The sequence below is a fragment of the Geospiza fortis genome, unplaced genomic scaffold (genome assembly GCF_000277835.1).
Source record: "Geospiza fortis unplaced genomic scaffold, GeoFor_1.0 scaffold125, whole genome shotgun sequence".
NCBI lineage: Eukaryota > Metazoa > Chordata > Aves > Passeriformes > Thraupidae > Geospiza > Geospiza fortis.
The window spans coordinates 24,224-38,101 of NW_005054479.1; the positions used below are offsets into that span (position 1 = coordinate 24,224).

A 13,878-nucleotide genomic window follows, 5' to 3' on the forward strand; every position below is an offset into this window, starting at 1 on the left:
TTATTTTCTTACATTCTATCCCTCCACATGGTGCAACTCTGAGCAATCTCCCTGAGTTTTTTTTAACTTGAGCAAAACTCTCAGATTCCACTTCTAGGAAAATATCTTGTTTTTACCTCAAGTTCAAGTGAGACAAGCTGACAAATTCCTTTAGAAATTTCAAAGAGCTGCAGCATTTCTGAGTCAAGAAATTTTCCAAAATTGCTGGCATTGATATCAGGTCAATTCAACACTAAACCAGACTCACAAAGATACAAAGAGAGCTCTGTGAGATGTTACTTCAGATGAAGTAGCCTCTCTCTAACAATGGTACCTAACAGGTTTTAATTCCTGTATCATAGAATCACTTCCATCACACATTCAGTGCCAGGGCTCTGTGGCTCATCATAGAGTCCAGGCAGGAAAGGAGGAAGTAGCAGATAATTTCAGGATTGTGCATTATTTATTTACCCTACATTATGAAATACCTTACCCCCACCACTCACCTCAGTCAGCCTCTGTGAAGGGTCCTCAGAGCCTTGGGCTGCACAGAGCAAAGGTTGGATGCAAATCAAAGAGCAATTCCCAAATATGCTCTTGCATGTAGCCTTAATTTAACTGCACCACCCTGTGCTGGGGTATAATCTCTGATAGAGAAATACAGTTTTAACCCCTTATTCAATAACTCAGGAAAAACAATTATTTAACAATATGGCCAATAGCATAAACCTAATTAAATTGCTACTGGAGTGCTGCAAGTTGATGGCCAAGACTTTCTGGGGGGTTTTTTTGGTGTTAAAATTTCTATGGAAAGCATCAAACCTGGACTTTTCCCTCTTCACCAGCTATTTCTAGTCATCTCAAAGCTAGAGGCTGTCTCAGCACTCTCAGCCCTGCACAGATGCTCCAGGAAGAGCAGCCCACTGTGTACAACACCCAGAACCTGCTGCTGCCAGGTATCCACAGCAGCAGCGCAGCTGCTTCTGCCACCTTCCAAAATCACCTGCAGGCTCCTGCCCATGGTATCAGACAGACCTTCCCAGGAACAGCTGTCATCTAATCCTGACCAGCACCAGGCAGTGGGAAAGGGAAGGCAAAGGTAAACTGAGCATATAGTTATGTTGGAGCACAAGATTTAACTCCACACTTCCAGCAAAATTAAGACTCGGGACACCAGTTGGGCATTGCTTTGAAACCACCAGGACAGAAGGCAGTCTGAAGTTCTTATTGAAATTTATTTCTCATGGCTCAGATCCTAGCATTTTCTGGCCCAGTTTGCATTGACACCTGGCTGCTACCATGGAATCCAGTCACTAGAAAGTGTTAGGGATCATCCAGAACCAAGTATTGTCCAGGAAGAGGAAAAAACCCAAGGGGCTCTACATCCTTCTCTCTTTGTTGAAGAAAATCAGCGTGGCAATAAATCTTCCTGACCAAAATGAACTTACAGAATTAATTTCTCAAAAGTCAAAGTGATTTATGGATTGACATCACTGTCAAGTGTAGATCAAGAAACACAAAAATCACTATTCCACAAAATATGGAAACACCAACATTGGCAGCATTTCTCTTGCACATAAAAACTCCCTGGGTTATACCAGGTTATAGTTATATAGGATAACCACTAGGTTATAAAGTAGCAACTGCTTTAAGGCTCAACACTAATTTAAGTTTTGCCTTTAAAAAAAGAATAAATAAACAATTTTCCAGATCAGATTACTCAAAATATTTATGCACAAGAACATATGGTACTAAACAGATGTGAACTTTTTCCAAAGAGATGCTGTCATTAATTAGCTGATATTTGTCAAGTACGTATTTTTAGGCAGCAAGAAGAAACTGTGCAAAGCAAACCTTTCTATCAAAGATCAGGGTCCTTCTCCATCCTGAGGTGACATTAGTGCCAGGTTAGCACAAACTGCTGCCCAGGCTGGAGCAGATCCAGCAGCTGCTGAGGCACACCCCTGGACACTGCTGCAAACCTCAGAACCAGGGCTGAATTTCTAAACCCAGCCTCAGATCTCAAGGCAGAAGGAAACACTTTCTCAGGATACAGCAATCACTGGAGTTTATAACTGTCTTCTAAAATAGCTGGTGCCTCTAAAGGAGCTTTCAAGGAGCAATCCCTAGCAGGAAACTCCCGGCACCTCAGCTATCCTGGAAGAGCATCTGCTACAGGGATGAAATTCAGGCAGTTCATCACAGAGCACTGCCCATCCCAAAGGGCAGCAGCACAGCACTGCCATGAGTTACTCTGATTGTCAGGCTCATAAGAAGACTGCCTGCAGTTCCCTGACACCAAGTACTGAGGAATTGCAGTCTTGCACAGACTGAGACAATTTAGCAGTGGTATGTCTCTAAAGGGCACCCATTAGTCATTTTGCTCCAGATTAAAACAAGCACCACCAGAAAACTGAGCAGATCTAGTAAAAAAAAAAACCTTCTCTGCTGTCATAGGCTCTATCAAATGATGTACTGCTCAATGCTGCTTTCAGCTGTCCAGTGACAGGGTGTCAGGTTCATTTCAGTAAATCATGCCCAGGTGAACAATGCAGCACCTGGTCTCTGTGTCCCAAGGCTGGAGCCAGACCATACATCAAGTGCATGAATACACTTTTAGTGTGCAGAGATGTGACCTGTCCCTTATGCACTTCACCACGGCTTAGCTCTAGGAGCTGCAAATGTCAGTATTGACACATCTGCTTGCTTCAGGAAGAGAAATTCCACAGGGATTTATTTGAGTAGGAAAACCAAGAACAGTTTTAAATAAATAAAGACACGGGTTTTCGTAACAGCACCTTTATGGGACATGGTTAGCTTTGAACAAGTGCCAGGTTACATGAACTTTCAGTCCTCTACATAAAGCAATCTGGGGTTTAATCCATCCTGATGAAACTTGCAACATTTATAGGCACAATACTTGGGCTATATCCACAGTAAAAAAAGAGAGGAATATGCATTACAGTGCTGGGAGTGGTTAACAAGAAACTTACTTTATGATGTTCTTTTCTAAATAATAATTGTTCTCCTCTATGTCCCATTGTTACTTGGATTTCAGAATACAAGCAGCGCAATGCTAGTTAAGATAAAGTGGAAATCAGGGTAATGACAGCTAAAGACCAAATCATCTTCATAGTTACAGATAATTTTAATATATATTTTCCATGTGAAATTATAATAATTTTTATCAGTAACAATTTCATTTTATACACAACAAACAGAATTCCTTGGCAGTAGAGGACTGCACTGTGCATGGCTAATCAGCCTTGAAGAGGAAGTCTGGACCTCAGGCATATCCAGCTACGTGGATCAACACCAATCCTTCCAGATCCAGCAGCTTTGGTTTAATGGACGGAAACTTTGGCCTATTGTTCAAAGGTATTGGCCAGCAACCAACAAGCAGGACTGGACTTCTTAAAAATAAACCAAAGTGTGGTATGTGCATAAAGTCAGTGCCTTGATCCTTAAATGCAGCTCTACAAGCAGCTTCACCTTAAAAAGGGGCAGTGCTTAAGTTACAAAAGATTTTGTTTATGATGACCGAAGAAACGGCTCTGCTTCAGGAATTCAAAGGATGGATCAGATTTAGTAGTAGATTTATTAATTTGCTGTGATTTACAACAGGGAGACAATGTCTGAAACAAGGAGACCCCAAAACAGGTTTAGCCAGGAGGTTTATGGCTTCCCAGTCAAATTCATTGACCAATGTCAAGACATTGGGGCAACTGAAGATTAGCAGACAAAACATAAGCGGAGGCCGGGTGCTGCACTGGTGTTTTGGAGAAAGTATTCCAAAGTGTCTTCTCTTAGAGCAATTTCCTTTTCTCAAACTCCTGCAAAGAGCACACAGATGTTACCAGCAGGGAAAACAGAAAATGCTTCTATTATTCTTTTCTATTTCAAATGACTTTGTATGTATCTTAGGAAACATGATGTTAAGAATTAAAAATTTGTATTAAAAATTAAAATATAAAAAGCATAAAGTGTGCAAGTTAGGGGGAAAGGAAAATGAGCATTCTCCAACCTCACATTAACAAGCCAGCTCTGGAAAGCCAGACTGTAGTCACTGCCAGACTGTAATGCTGTCAAGGAACCATTTGCTCCCAGAAACAGCATAACAGGCTTGAAAAACACCAATTCTGCATCAGAACTGCAGTAGAATCCTTACAGTAAAGGACTCAAGCCAGGGAAGCAACAAAATCAAGATTTTCATTTCAGTAAAGAAAAAGCACAACAAAAGAAGGGAAGAATCCCACAGAAGCCTGTGGAGATGCTGTACTATACAGTCACCACAGGAAACAAAAAAGTACCTAACAGAGCTGAATTATGCATCTCCTCTAGCTGTGAAGCAATCCCCTTTTTTGGATATGAATTAAGTAAAATGCAAATAATCCCATTCCACACCTCAGTTTTTCAGACGCATATATTCAACCATAACTCTGAATTATATGCCAAGGCTCTCCTTCCTCAAATAGAAATAATGTTCTCATATTTTACATTAGAGATATGAGAAATATGAGAAATAATGTTCTCATATTTTACATTAATTCATGCTCTTTGCATGCAGAAAACAATTTCAACAAGTAGCTATGTTTGAAACAGAATGTAATCTCTATCTTGCTACGTTTACTTTTCTATAAAACAATATTTTTAAAAAATTGTGTGCACATATCTTTTATGTAGTAATTTCAGCTTGTCCAGCCAAGAGAGTTTTTATTTTTAAGCAAGTTCAGAGCAGCAGCGTGTCTGGGTAAGAGATGGACTCCCAGCTCATATTCCCTCAGAAGTGGCTTCTTGCTCTGGATGAGCCAATGCCTGAGGAACCAACCTTGTAGATGGTGCTGCCCAGCTGAGCAGGGGACATGCTGACCACAACCCCTGCACTCTGGAGGGCTGCAATCTTCTCCTTGGCTCCCCCCTTTCCCCCAGCAATGATGGCTCCAGCGTGGCCCATCCGCCGGCCAGGAGGAGCTGTCAGGCCAGCTATGAAGGACACCACTGGCTTGGCATTGGGGCCCTGGAAGAGATAAATGTGTTATGTGGAGGAGGGTGAGAGGAAAGGCAGTTCCAGGTGGCAAATTGCTCATTTTGTTCATCTTTATTTTGTTTATTTTTTAATTAAATTGTTCATTTTTTATTTCAATATCAACTTGCCAAGCAAAGTTATTAAGCTCACACAGCACAAAGAAGTGTGGAGTATTTCCTCTCCTGATAATTACCATAAACCAGAAGCAAACAGAAACTTTAAATCTTTCTACAGACCATGCATACTACAAAAAAAATCACTACAAATATTGTTACAGGAATAAAATTCCAAAGTTGACAATGCTCTCCCCTTCACAGAACCACAGAATATGCTTGGAAAGACCTCTAAGACCATTGAGTCCAACCTTGACAACGCTCTTAATTTCAACTCTTTTCCTTTAAAAAACCCATGACTGTTTGTGGTTTTTGTAAATAGAGATGAGAGACTGAAATGAGTTTGCCTTGATGTGGCAAAAGAAGATGGCTAACTATGAAAGTGTCTAGAAGCAAGGTGTTTTAAGACTTACAGAATTATTTTCTTTCAAAAATGCTGCTGCATCTTCTTCAGCATTTCCTCCAATCTCCCCAATCAATATGATCCCCTCAGTGTGAGGATCCTTCAGGAAGACATCAAGGCAGTCAATGAAATTAGTTCCATTGAAGGGATCACCTCCAATACCTACAAAAATATAAAAACCACAAAAAAAGAGTAACTCAGGATAAAGATATTGCGCTAACAATTGAAGTTTAGAAGTAAATTTCAGCATGAGAAGTATTCCCACAGGCTCATAAGACAGGCAGCTCTGAAGGCTCTACCCAAGTCAGAGCATGTCAAATTCCTTCTCCAAACACCTCCCCCACAATTCACAGAGAACTCTGATATCTGAGTGTTCACCTTTCAAACCATAAACAAAATGTTATGAACACACCAGGACCAAGATGCCAGCTCCAGAATTTTGGTGTATGAAAACTGAATTTACTTAACACACCCAACTAAATGCCTAAGAATGCCCTAATCCTTTATAGCTAAACTTCTTGGGACAGTCTGTTTCCAAATGGACATATTTGCTGGCAGTTAAGCTGGTTTTAAGACTTTCATTAACCTGATGTGGAAATCAGAGAAGAGCTGTACTCTTCACAGCACACAGGGATCTCACTTGTCAACACAACTGCCATTCAGCAAATTCTACGCTTGCAAAAAGGAATTCTTTTGGATGTACACTTGTGAAGGAAAAGCAATTAGTCTAGGTCCAAGAGGCTGATTCTGAGGGAACCTACCAACACAAAAAGACTGCCCCAACCCAACTTGTGTCGTCTGATGAACAGCTTCGTACGTCAGGGTTCCAGATCTTGACACAATACCTTGAGGAAAGAAAAGAAGATAAACTTACCACTAACACAGCACATAACTAGAGGCGGCTGTTCTTACATTAATGAAAATCACCTCAGTAAACAACATGAGATTCCAGGTTTTCCAGCTGGCCTTGCCAAAACACTGTACTCTTTCTTGGTTTTCATCTTTTGACACTTAACTGAGACTGGACTAAAGCTGCCCAGAAAGTATATAGTATTTTTGTCATGATAAAGCCTTACCAGGAAAGAAAACTGAAAAGCAAATAAAATAAAATACTTCTTATCTTGTATGTGAGTAGCTGATGCACTGGTCTTGAAACAAAGCTGCAGCTGAACAATTAACAAAATAATTCTGTATTAATCACATCCCCAGTATGGCCAGGCACATAAGAGATCTTCCAGATCAGGAAAATGCTGCACAAATGCAAATCTTATACCTATCACTATTAAGGTATTTGTTGCTTCTCTACACAACACACCTGGCATTTACATTACAATATCACAAGAGACCCAGTTTTAAATTCAGGATGGAAGGTAGCACAGAGCTTAGAGCAGGGGCAAAATATTTGCATGGCTTTTTGTTCATTTTTTCAAGTCGAGACTTCTGTTAGTACTACAAAAGAAAAGGTTTTCAGGAAAAACAAGACACCATCTTCCATCTACTTTAAGCCATATAAGAAGGAATATAACACATACATTGCATGAACAGAGGAGGAAATACAGCACTAGACTGAGAACCTTAGTTTTATCAACTATTTATACTGTTGGCCAGCTCAGACTTGTTCTAGCACAGGGTTTTTTTCCTTGCTATGTTTGAAAAGGCCTCCCTGTTTACCACTAAGATCAGATTGCCTCAGAGAAGCTACAGATGAAAGTCCAAAGACTGTGGCTATTTTTATACCTTGCATCACAGTATATTCAGATGATTACTGGATGCCTCACGGTAATAGAAAGCTGGAGAGCACATCACCAAAGGTCACACGTTAGATGAAACTGGGAGGGTGGCAAATCCACATTTTTATTCCTTGATTCTTGGATCACCATTGAAAACATGTCCAGCAATGGCAGAGCTACTGGATTCAAGATGTTACATATTCTTTTGCACTTGACGTGCCTTGCATTCAGATTCTAATAACTTGTGGCTGCAACACATTTCTCGTATATAATTAGAAAATCAGAACAGAACTTTGATTCAGAAGGGAGCTCAGAGCAACACTGGTTGATGTTCCCTTTGACAGTCACAGAGCAATGTCTCAGTGATTTTTACAAAGGGCATAATTGCAACCATTTGATTTTTCAGTTCCAGGTTTATGAGTACTTGTGAAACCTGGAGGTGGAAATGAGTGCTAACATATCTTCCAGCATTCCTTAGGTACAGTCTAGTCTCAAGACAGAAGTGGTTACCTAGCAGAGGGAGCTCCTCATGCTAAAAAAATGCATTGAGTCCTTGTAGTTCAACAGCATTGAACAGGCTTCCCCACAATAAACACATTTTCCATCACAAAAAAAGGTAGTGCTGCAAAGGGTACTACTGTGCACAAGTGAAACTGGTTACCTTGCTGACAGGCAACAGCAGCATGTACTGTTTACAGCAATATTTCTGAAGCACTACCTAAGTACAAATGGACATTTCAGAAGAAATTTCTCTACAGCTCCTGAACTGCATTATTTGAAAATAAAAAAATCAAGTTGTTATATCTATAGTTTACAACAAGGAGCTGACAAAAGTCAGGACAAGAGACTTGCATGCAACAGGGTGTGTAACTCATTACACACAGGGAGTGTGATTAACACTGAACAAGTCACTGCCTTCCTGCCCTTTACCACACTGCCTGAATATTGGGTATATTTGTCACTCCCACTTGTGATGGTTTCATAGTTGTCTAAACTATGTTCAAACTTCTCTGTAGTCTCTTCTCTTTGCTGTAGTACTGAGATCACCAGAAGAGTTGGATCCCAGTCCCAAGCAGCCAAGTTGTTGGAAGGAATAATGTTGCAGCTTAGTGCTCTCAAATCCTAAGAAAAATGGAAGTTTCCTCAATGCTCTCCTTTGAAGATACCAAGTCAATCACATTACCTACAGGAATTCCTAACTGCTTTGCCTCTACCATCAGCACTCAGTGTCTACTATGGAAGAATTCCAGATTTGGGCCTTCAGAATTGATAATGCTAAAATTCATGTACAAACTGAGGACAGACAAGCTGTCCCACAGTGTTATCAACTCCCTCCAGGGCAGGATGCGCCTTGCCTCATGAGGAAAAAGACTAGAGCACCAAACTTGTGTTTTAGATGACGCATAAATATTCAAAAACTCACCAATTCTTCCTTTCTTGTGAATGTGACCAGGCATGATACCAATTTTACATTCTCCATGCTAAGGAAAGAGCGGGAGAAGTCAGATGGAACATTCAAAGCACCACTAGGAACAGTTCAGCCTTGGTCCAAAGGCAGAGCTCACTTACATTGATGACGCCGGGGCAGTTGGGGCCCACCAGGCGGGTCTTGTTCTGCCGCAGCAGCCGGTGTTTGACGCGCACCATGTCCTGCTGGGGGATGCCCTCGGTGATGCACACCACCAGGGGCATCTCTGCATCGATGGCCTCGTTGATGGCAGCAGCAGCAAACGGGGGAGGGACGTAGATGACAGTGGCTGAAGCACCCGTTTGTTCTTTGGCCTGCAAGGGACATGAGAAAAAACACATTGTGCATTTAGCGGGGCTGAAGAGAAATCGACAACAAGCTGAGAGAAACTGACAACAAGGCATTTAAAATACATCCATTCTCAGGCACGAGTTAAGGATATATATACATCAATTATAATCTAAGCAAGTTTAAATTCCCTGAAGATGGAGCATAACCAGGGAACTGAGAACTGACCACTGTCTGGGAAGGATCTGCCCTGTGATCACCATCATGAATACTCTTACAAAACAGTTTGCTAAAAATTCATCGTGCACAGCAGAATCAATCAGAAACTAGCTGCATTCATAAAGCAAGTGTACCCGGGCTCTGTGAACTTCACAGTGGAAGCCAAACTGGTGCCTGAGCACCCTGAATACTCCCTCTCTTACAAGGCTTCTGTTTCACTCCGTGCCCAGTGACATCCACAGCTCAAATATTGTGAGCAATGAAATAAGGAGCCCTTCAGCTTTAAACTCTGTGCCCTCCAGTCACTGCTGCAAATTACCTCCTTCACAGAATTAAACACAGGCAGACCTAGATGAGTTTTTCCCCCTTTCCCTGGAGAAATTCCTCCAACTAGATTGGTGCCATAGTCCAATGCCTGCTGGCTGTGAAAGGTGCCCTATGAGAGAGAAAATAAGTAAAGTTAGAAGGCACATAATAGCAAATAAACTTAACCAAAAACTTTGATGTTATCTATAATTCAGAAGGCAATTTATGTCACTGAAATCTGCAATAAGAAGGGAAGTTTTCACTACACATATATATATATATGTATATATATATAAATATATATAATCAGGTATTTTGGAGAGTGCATCCACATGTTTTAAATGCATTTGGAATATGCTAATATGCTCTTTTTGTTTTTCAGTCATAGCACTGTAGTTTCATGCTCAAGAGTATTCTGTTGTGTGCTGCTAACACACCTCCAGACAGTTTCTTTCCCACATCAAGTTTGGCAGATGATGAACACTACAGTGACAAACATTACAGTGAAATAGAAATTAGCATGCTCATCCATGACTAGCTCATAGTTTTACAAAAGCAACCTTCTCTGCCTGCAAATGTGTAAAAGAGTGAATCTGAGAAAATTATTAAATATCCTGAAATAAAACCAGAAATTTCGTTTATAGGCATTGATATTGAAATTCATTTGTGAAAGAAGCACTTTGAAAATTGGCAGGTTTTTGCAGTTTTTTTGCAAATAGCCTTTTACAAGGAAACCCTTTCAGCTGTATAAAATATGAAAAACAAAAATGAAAAACACTGTAACAGAGATGACTAAAAATTAACTTTCAAGCTTGTGCACAAGTATTTGGGCCAAAGAAACTACAGTGTAGTAAACTGTAAACTACAGTGCTAAGGGACCTTCCTGATGGTGAAGGAATCCTATCAACACAGACAAAGGCAGTATATAACCCATTTCATACATAAATATGTTTTCTGAGCAATTAACTCTCTGACTGAAAGGCTGATAGAAAAAATAACATAGACATACCTGTTTGCCTGTAAAACCCTGACAGATAACCTTTGTGTTCTTGTTAACATACAGGTTTTTCCTGGATGCTGTGTAGGAGCAGTGTCGGACTCCATTCTGTGGAACTGGAGAGAAAAGAGAAGAGAGCACAAACCATTAATCCACTCCTTTGGTAGACTCTGAGTCAAAAAATGTCCTACCAAGTAAATGCATATCAGTCAATGCTTGTATCAAAAAATCATGAGCAGCTCATGTTTTCAAGAGCAGCTCAGAAGCCTCATTCAGTGCTTGTCAGGCTAAGACATTAAACACCTGTAGCTCACCCTATTATGCCAATTACTCCATTTACTAGAAATTAGGAGAGGTTTCTCATACTGAGTACTCAATGTCAGGATTCCTCCTGACAGACAGAAACAACTTCTTAAGCACTGCTTTCATCTGCAATCAAACACTCCTTTTTAGCTTCTCAGACACTCTGCAAAGTGACAAAGCAGAGCTAAAATCCTGATTAAATCCTGAGGTTGTTACAACGCTGGTACTATGTGACACCTCCTGTGAACAGAGCACAGTCCAGAGCAGACAATGAGAGACACTGAGGAGCTCGAGGGTCCCTCAGCCCAGGAATAACCTGATGCTATGTAAGAAGCAAGAGATCTTTTTCCAACAGATTCCTAGCTATGGCATCACTGCTGGACACACATTTGGGCTTGAGAGGAAACACAGCTCTCCAGATACTCCACTAAAGTGATTTTCAATTTAGTTCTCACAGTTCTGGTGCTGAGAGAAGAAAACAACACAATTGTAGAAAAAGAGCACAGTGTGTGCTGGCAACAAAAAGCCAAGGGGAATGACTGCATCTGTGCTGAAGAGAAGGAACGATGACAGCAAATGCACAGAATGTTACCACGGAAGAAAGCTTGAGATGAGAAGAAAAGGCTTCTGATATAATAGGATGCACATCTACATTTATTGCCATGTGCTTTTTCACACACCACAGTTTTGAGGGGATCAGAACCAATTTATTCCCTGCAAGTGTTCGACATAAAAACCTTAATTTATACATAGAGTGACCCTGGGAAGGCACAATCCTAATACAGGATCTTCAATGTATAAACCAATATGTTACTATTTACTCCTTTAGCTCTTTTAAAACTTTAGCAATGAAGTAAATAGTACAGTTGAAATCAAAATAACAGATCCTGAATCATGGTCCCCAAAATATTCCATATACATACTCAGGCACATCTGAACAAGGGAATATTTTTTCCTTTTTCTCTTTTTAGGAAGGGAGTAAAAGCTTTTAAGGAGAAAAAAGCAAAAAAAAAGTATCTTTATGATAATGCACAGAATTTGGTAAGATGCATTATTAAATTATTATAATAACAGAATTTCTATGGGTTAGTAAATCTGCAGAAACTTTTTAAGATACATACACACACACATTTCCATCAGAGCTTCACAGTCCTCTCTTGCCAACTAAAGATTAGTGCTACACTGCTTTTATGCTTCAGTTGTATTCAAAGGAGTGAGCAGAAAAACCAAACCATGCCAGAAGCAGCCTACACACATCAGTGCTACTGCTAAACCTGAAGTCCTTCCGCTGTTCTTAGAAAGTGCTGGCAAACCCAGGGTTTAACTCCAGCCACCTTCTGCTGTTCTCTAAGGAGCTGCAGCAAATCCTCAACTTCACACAGACACAAAGTAAAACTCCATACAGAAAGGAACAGACTAGGATGCAGCAAACTTCTGAGGAAAGTGGCAAAAGTGTACTTGAGCTTAGTGACCTGCAGGGTTTTAACCTAAATCACCACAAATACTGCTGCAGAGCTCCTCGTGCCAGGAAATACAAAGCAGCAACAGACAAAATCCATGTGAAATCCTGAGGAAAAGCCATAAAAAAGCCAATTGTTTCCTGGACTGTATCCAAAACAGCATGGGCAGGGTGAGGGAGGGGATTCTGCCTCTCTGCCCCACTCAAGTGAGACCCCACCTGCAGGGCTGTGTCCAGCTCTGGGACCCAGCACAGGAAGGAGGTGGAGCTGCTGGAGTGAATCCAGAGGAAGGCAGGAAGTTGATGGGAGGGATGGAGCTATGAGGATGCTATGAGGAAAGGCTGAGAGAATTGGGATTGCTCAGCCTAGAAAAGAGAAGCCTTTGGGGTGACTCAATTCCCTCCAGTAACTGAAGGGAACTTAGAGGAAAGATGGAACAAGACTATTGACATGGGCATGTAATGACAAGACAAGGGGGAATGGCTTCAAAGTGAAAAAGAAAACATTTAAACTGGGTATTAGGAAAAAAACCTGTACTGTGAGGGTGGTGAGGGCCTGGCACAGGTTGTGCAGAGCTGTGGCTGCCCCATCCCTGGAGTGTTTCACGACAGGCTGGATGGGGCTTGGAGCAACCCGGTCTAGTGGAAGGTGTCCCTGCCCATGGCAGGGGGGTGGAACAAGATGATCTTCAAGGTCACCTTCTGAGCCCAAGTATTTTGTAATTCTATGATTTTATGAGAATATATCTAAGGCTGAGATTTAATGAACAAAGGCTACCAGGCTGGCTGTGGGAGGGGAGAGAGAAGCCACTGCTACGGAAAACAGCACAGGATGATCTTTGTCCTAGGCTGAGGACTTGGGTCTTCCTAGGCAGGGCTGCAAGGTCCTGCACCTGAATCAACTCAAAGGCACATCTGGTGAAGAGCAGCCTGCCACCAGCAAAGGAGAGGCAAAACAAAACCAGGAACAGCTGGAATGCTGGTCAGGAGAGCAGGGAATTATCTGCCTGAGCCCAGCAACTCAGGCAATCCCTCACTGTCACAAGATGTGCCTGGGTGACACCCAACCCTGAGGACAGCAGAGGATGGTTCCCCTTGAGAAGGAGCTGTTACAGTCCTTACCCCCAGTGAGGCCTTGGGGAGAACACTCCAGGCTTCCAGGAGAATGGCAATGACTGTTTGAAAATGGGCCTGCAAGGGGAAAGAACAAACAGGCAACATAAACTGACTCAGATCTAAGTTTTACAGAGCCTGTGCCCAACCACTGACAAATCCACCTGCAAAGTAAGAGAGGGACGCTTGCTGGCCACCTATCTGTCACTGAGCAATCTCAGTACTTTGGAAAAAATAAAAATCACAGAATGAGTCAGGCTGGAATGGATTACAGTGGGTCAGCTGGTCCAACCTCCCTGCTCAAGCAGGGTCATCCTGCAGCACATTGCACAGGATTGTGTCCAGATCGTTCCTGAATATCTCCAGTGAGGGAGACTCCACAGTCTCTTTGTTGCTGACAAACTAATAAATAGTCACATTTCTCTAGACCTTACAGCAATTGCACACTCCAGTTCAACTGTTCATTCCAGATCT

The 13,878-nt window shown here is 41.5% G+C and overlaps 1 protein-coding gene across 1 annotated transcript; it reads right to left on the reverse strand.

The window, feature by feature from the left end:
* Positions 1-2,762: 2,762 nt before the first annotated feature.
* On the reverse strand, positions 2,763-10,645 carry SUCLG1 (succinate-CoA ligase alpha subunit). The gene is made up of 8 exons (XM_031063053.1): positions 10,604-10,645; positions 9,546-9,590; positions 8,821-9,033; positions 8,675-8,732; positions 6,283-6,366; positions 5,532-5,683; positions 4,808-4,996; positions 2,763-3,812 (listed from the first exon to the last, which is right to left on the reverse strand). The coding sequence occupies exons 1-8, from the start codon at positions 10,634-10,636 to the stop codon at positions 3,786-3,788; spliced, it is 801 nt and encodes a 266-aa protein (XP_030918913.1). The 5' UTR covers positions 10,637-10,645; the 3' UTR covers positions 2,763-3,785.
* Between the last annotated feature and the right edge of the window lie 3,233 nt (positions 10,646-13,878).

What these genes read in the sequence shown, in the direction of transcription:
- SUCLG1 (XM_031063053.1), bottom strand. Translation starts at nt 10,636, where the DNA reads ATGGAGTCCGACACTGCTCCTACACAGCATCCA. An exon ending in TCACAAGAAAGGAAGAATTG is followed by an intron (nt 6,367 to 8,674) that starts GTGAGTTTTTGA and finishes TCTTTCCTCAAG; the next exon opens with GTATTGTGTCAAGATCTGGA. An exon ending in TTTTGAAAGAAAATAATTCT is followed by an intron (nt 4,997 to 5,531) that starts GTAAGTCTTAAA and finishes TATCTCTTCCAG; the next exon opens with GGCCCCAATGCCAAGCCAGT.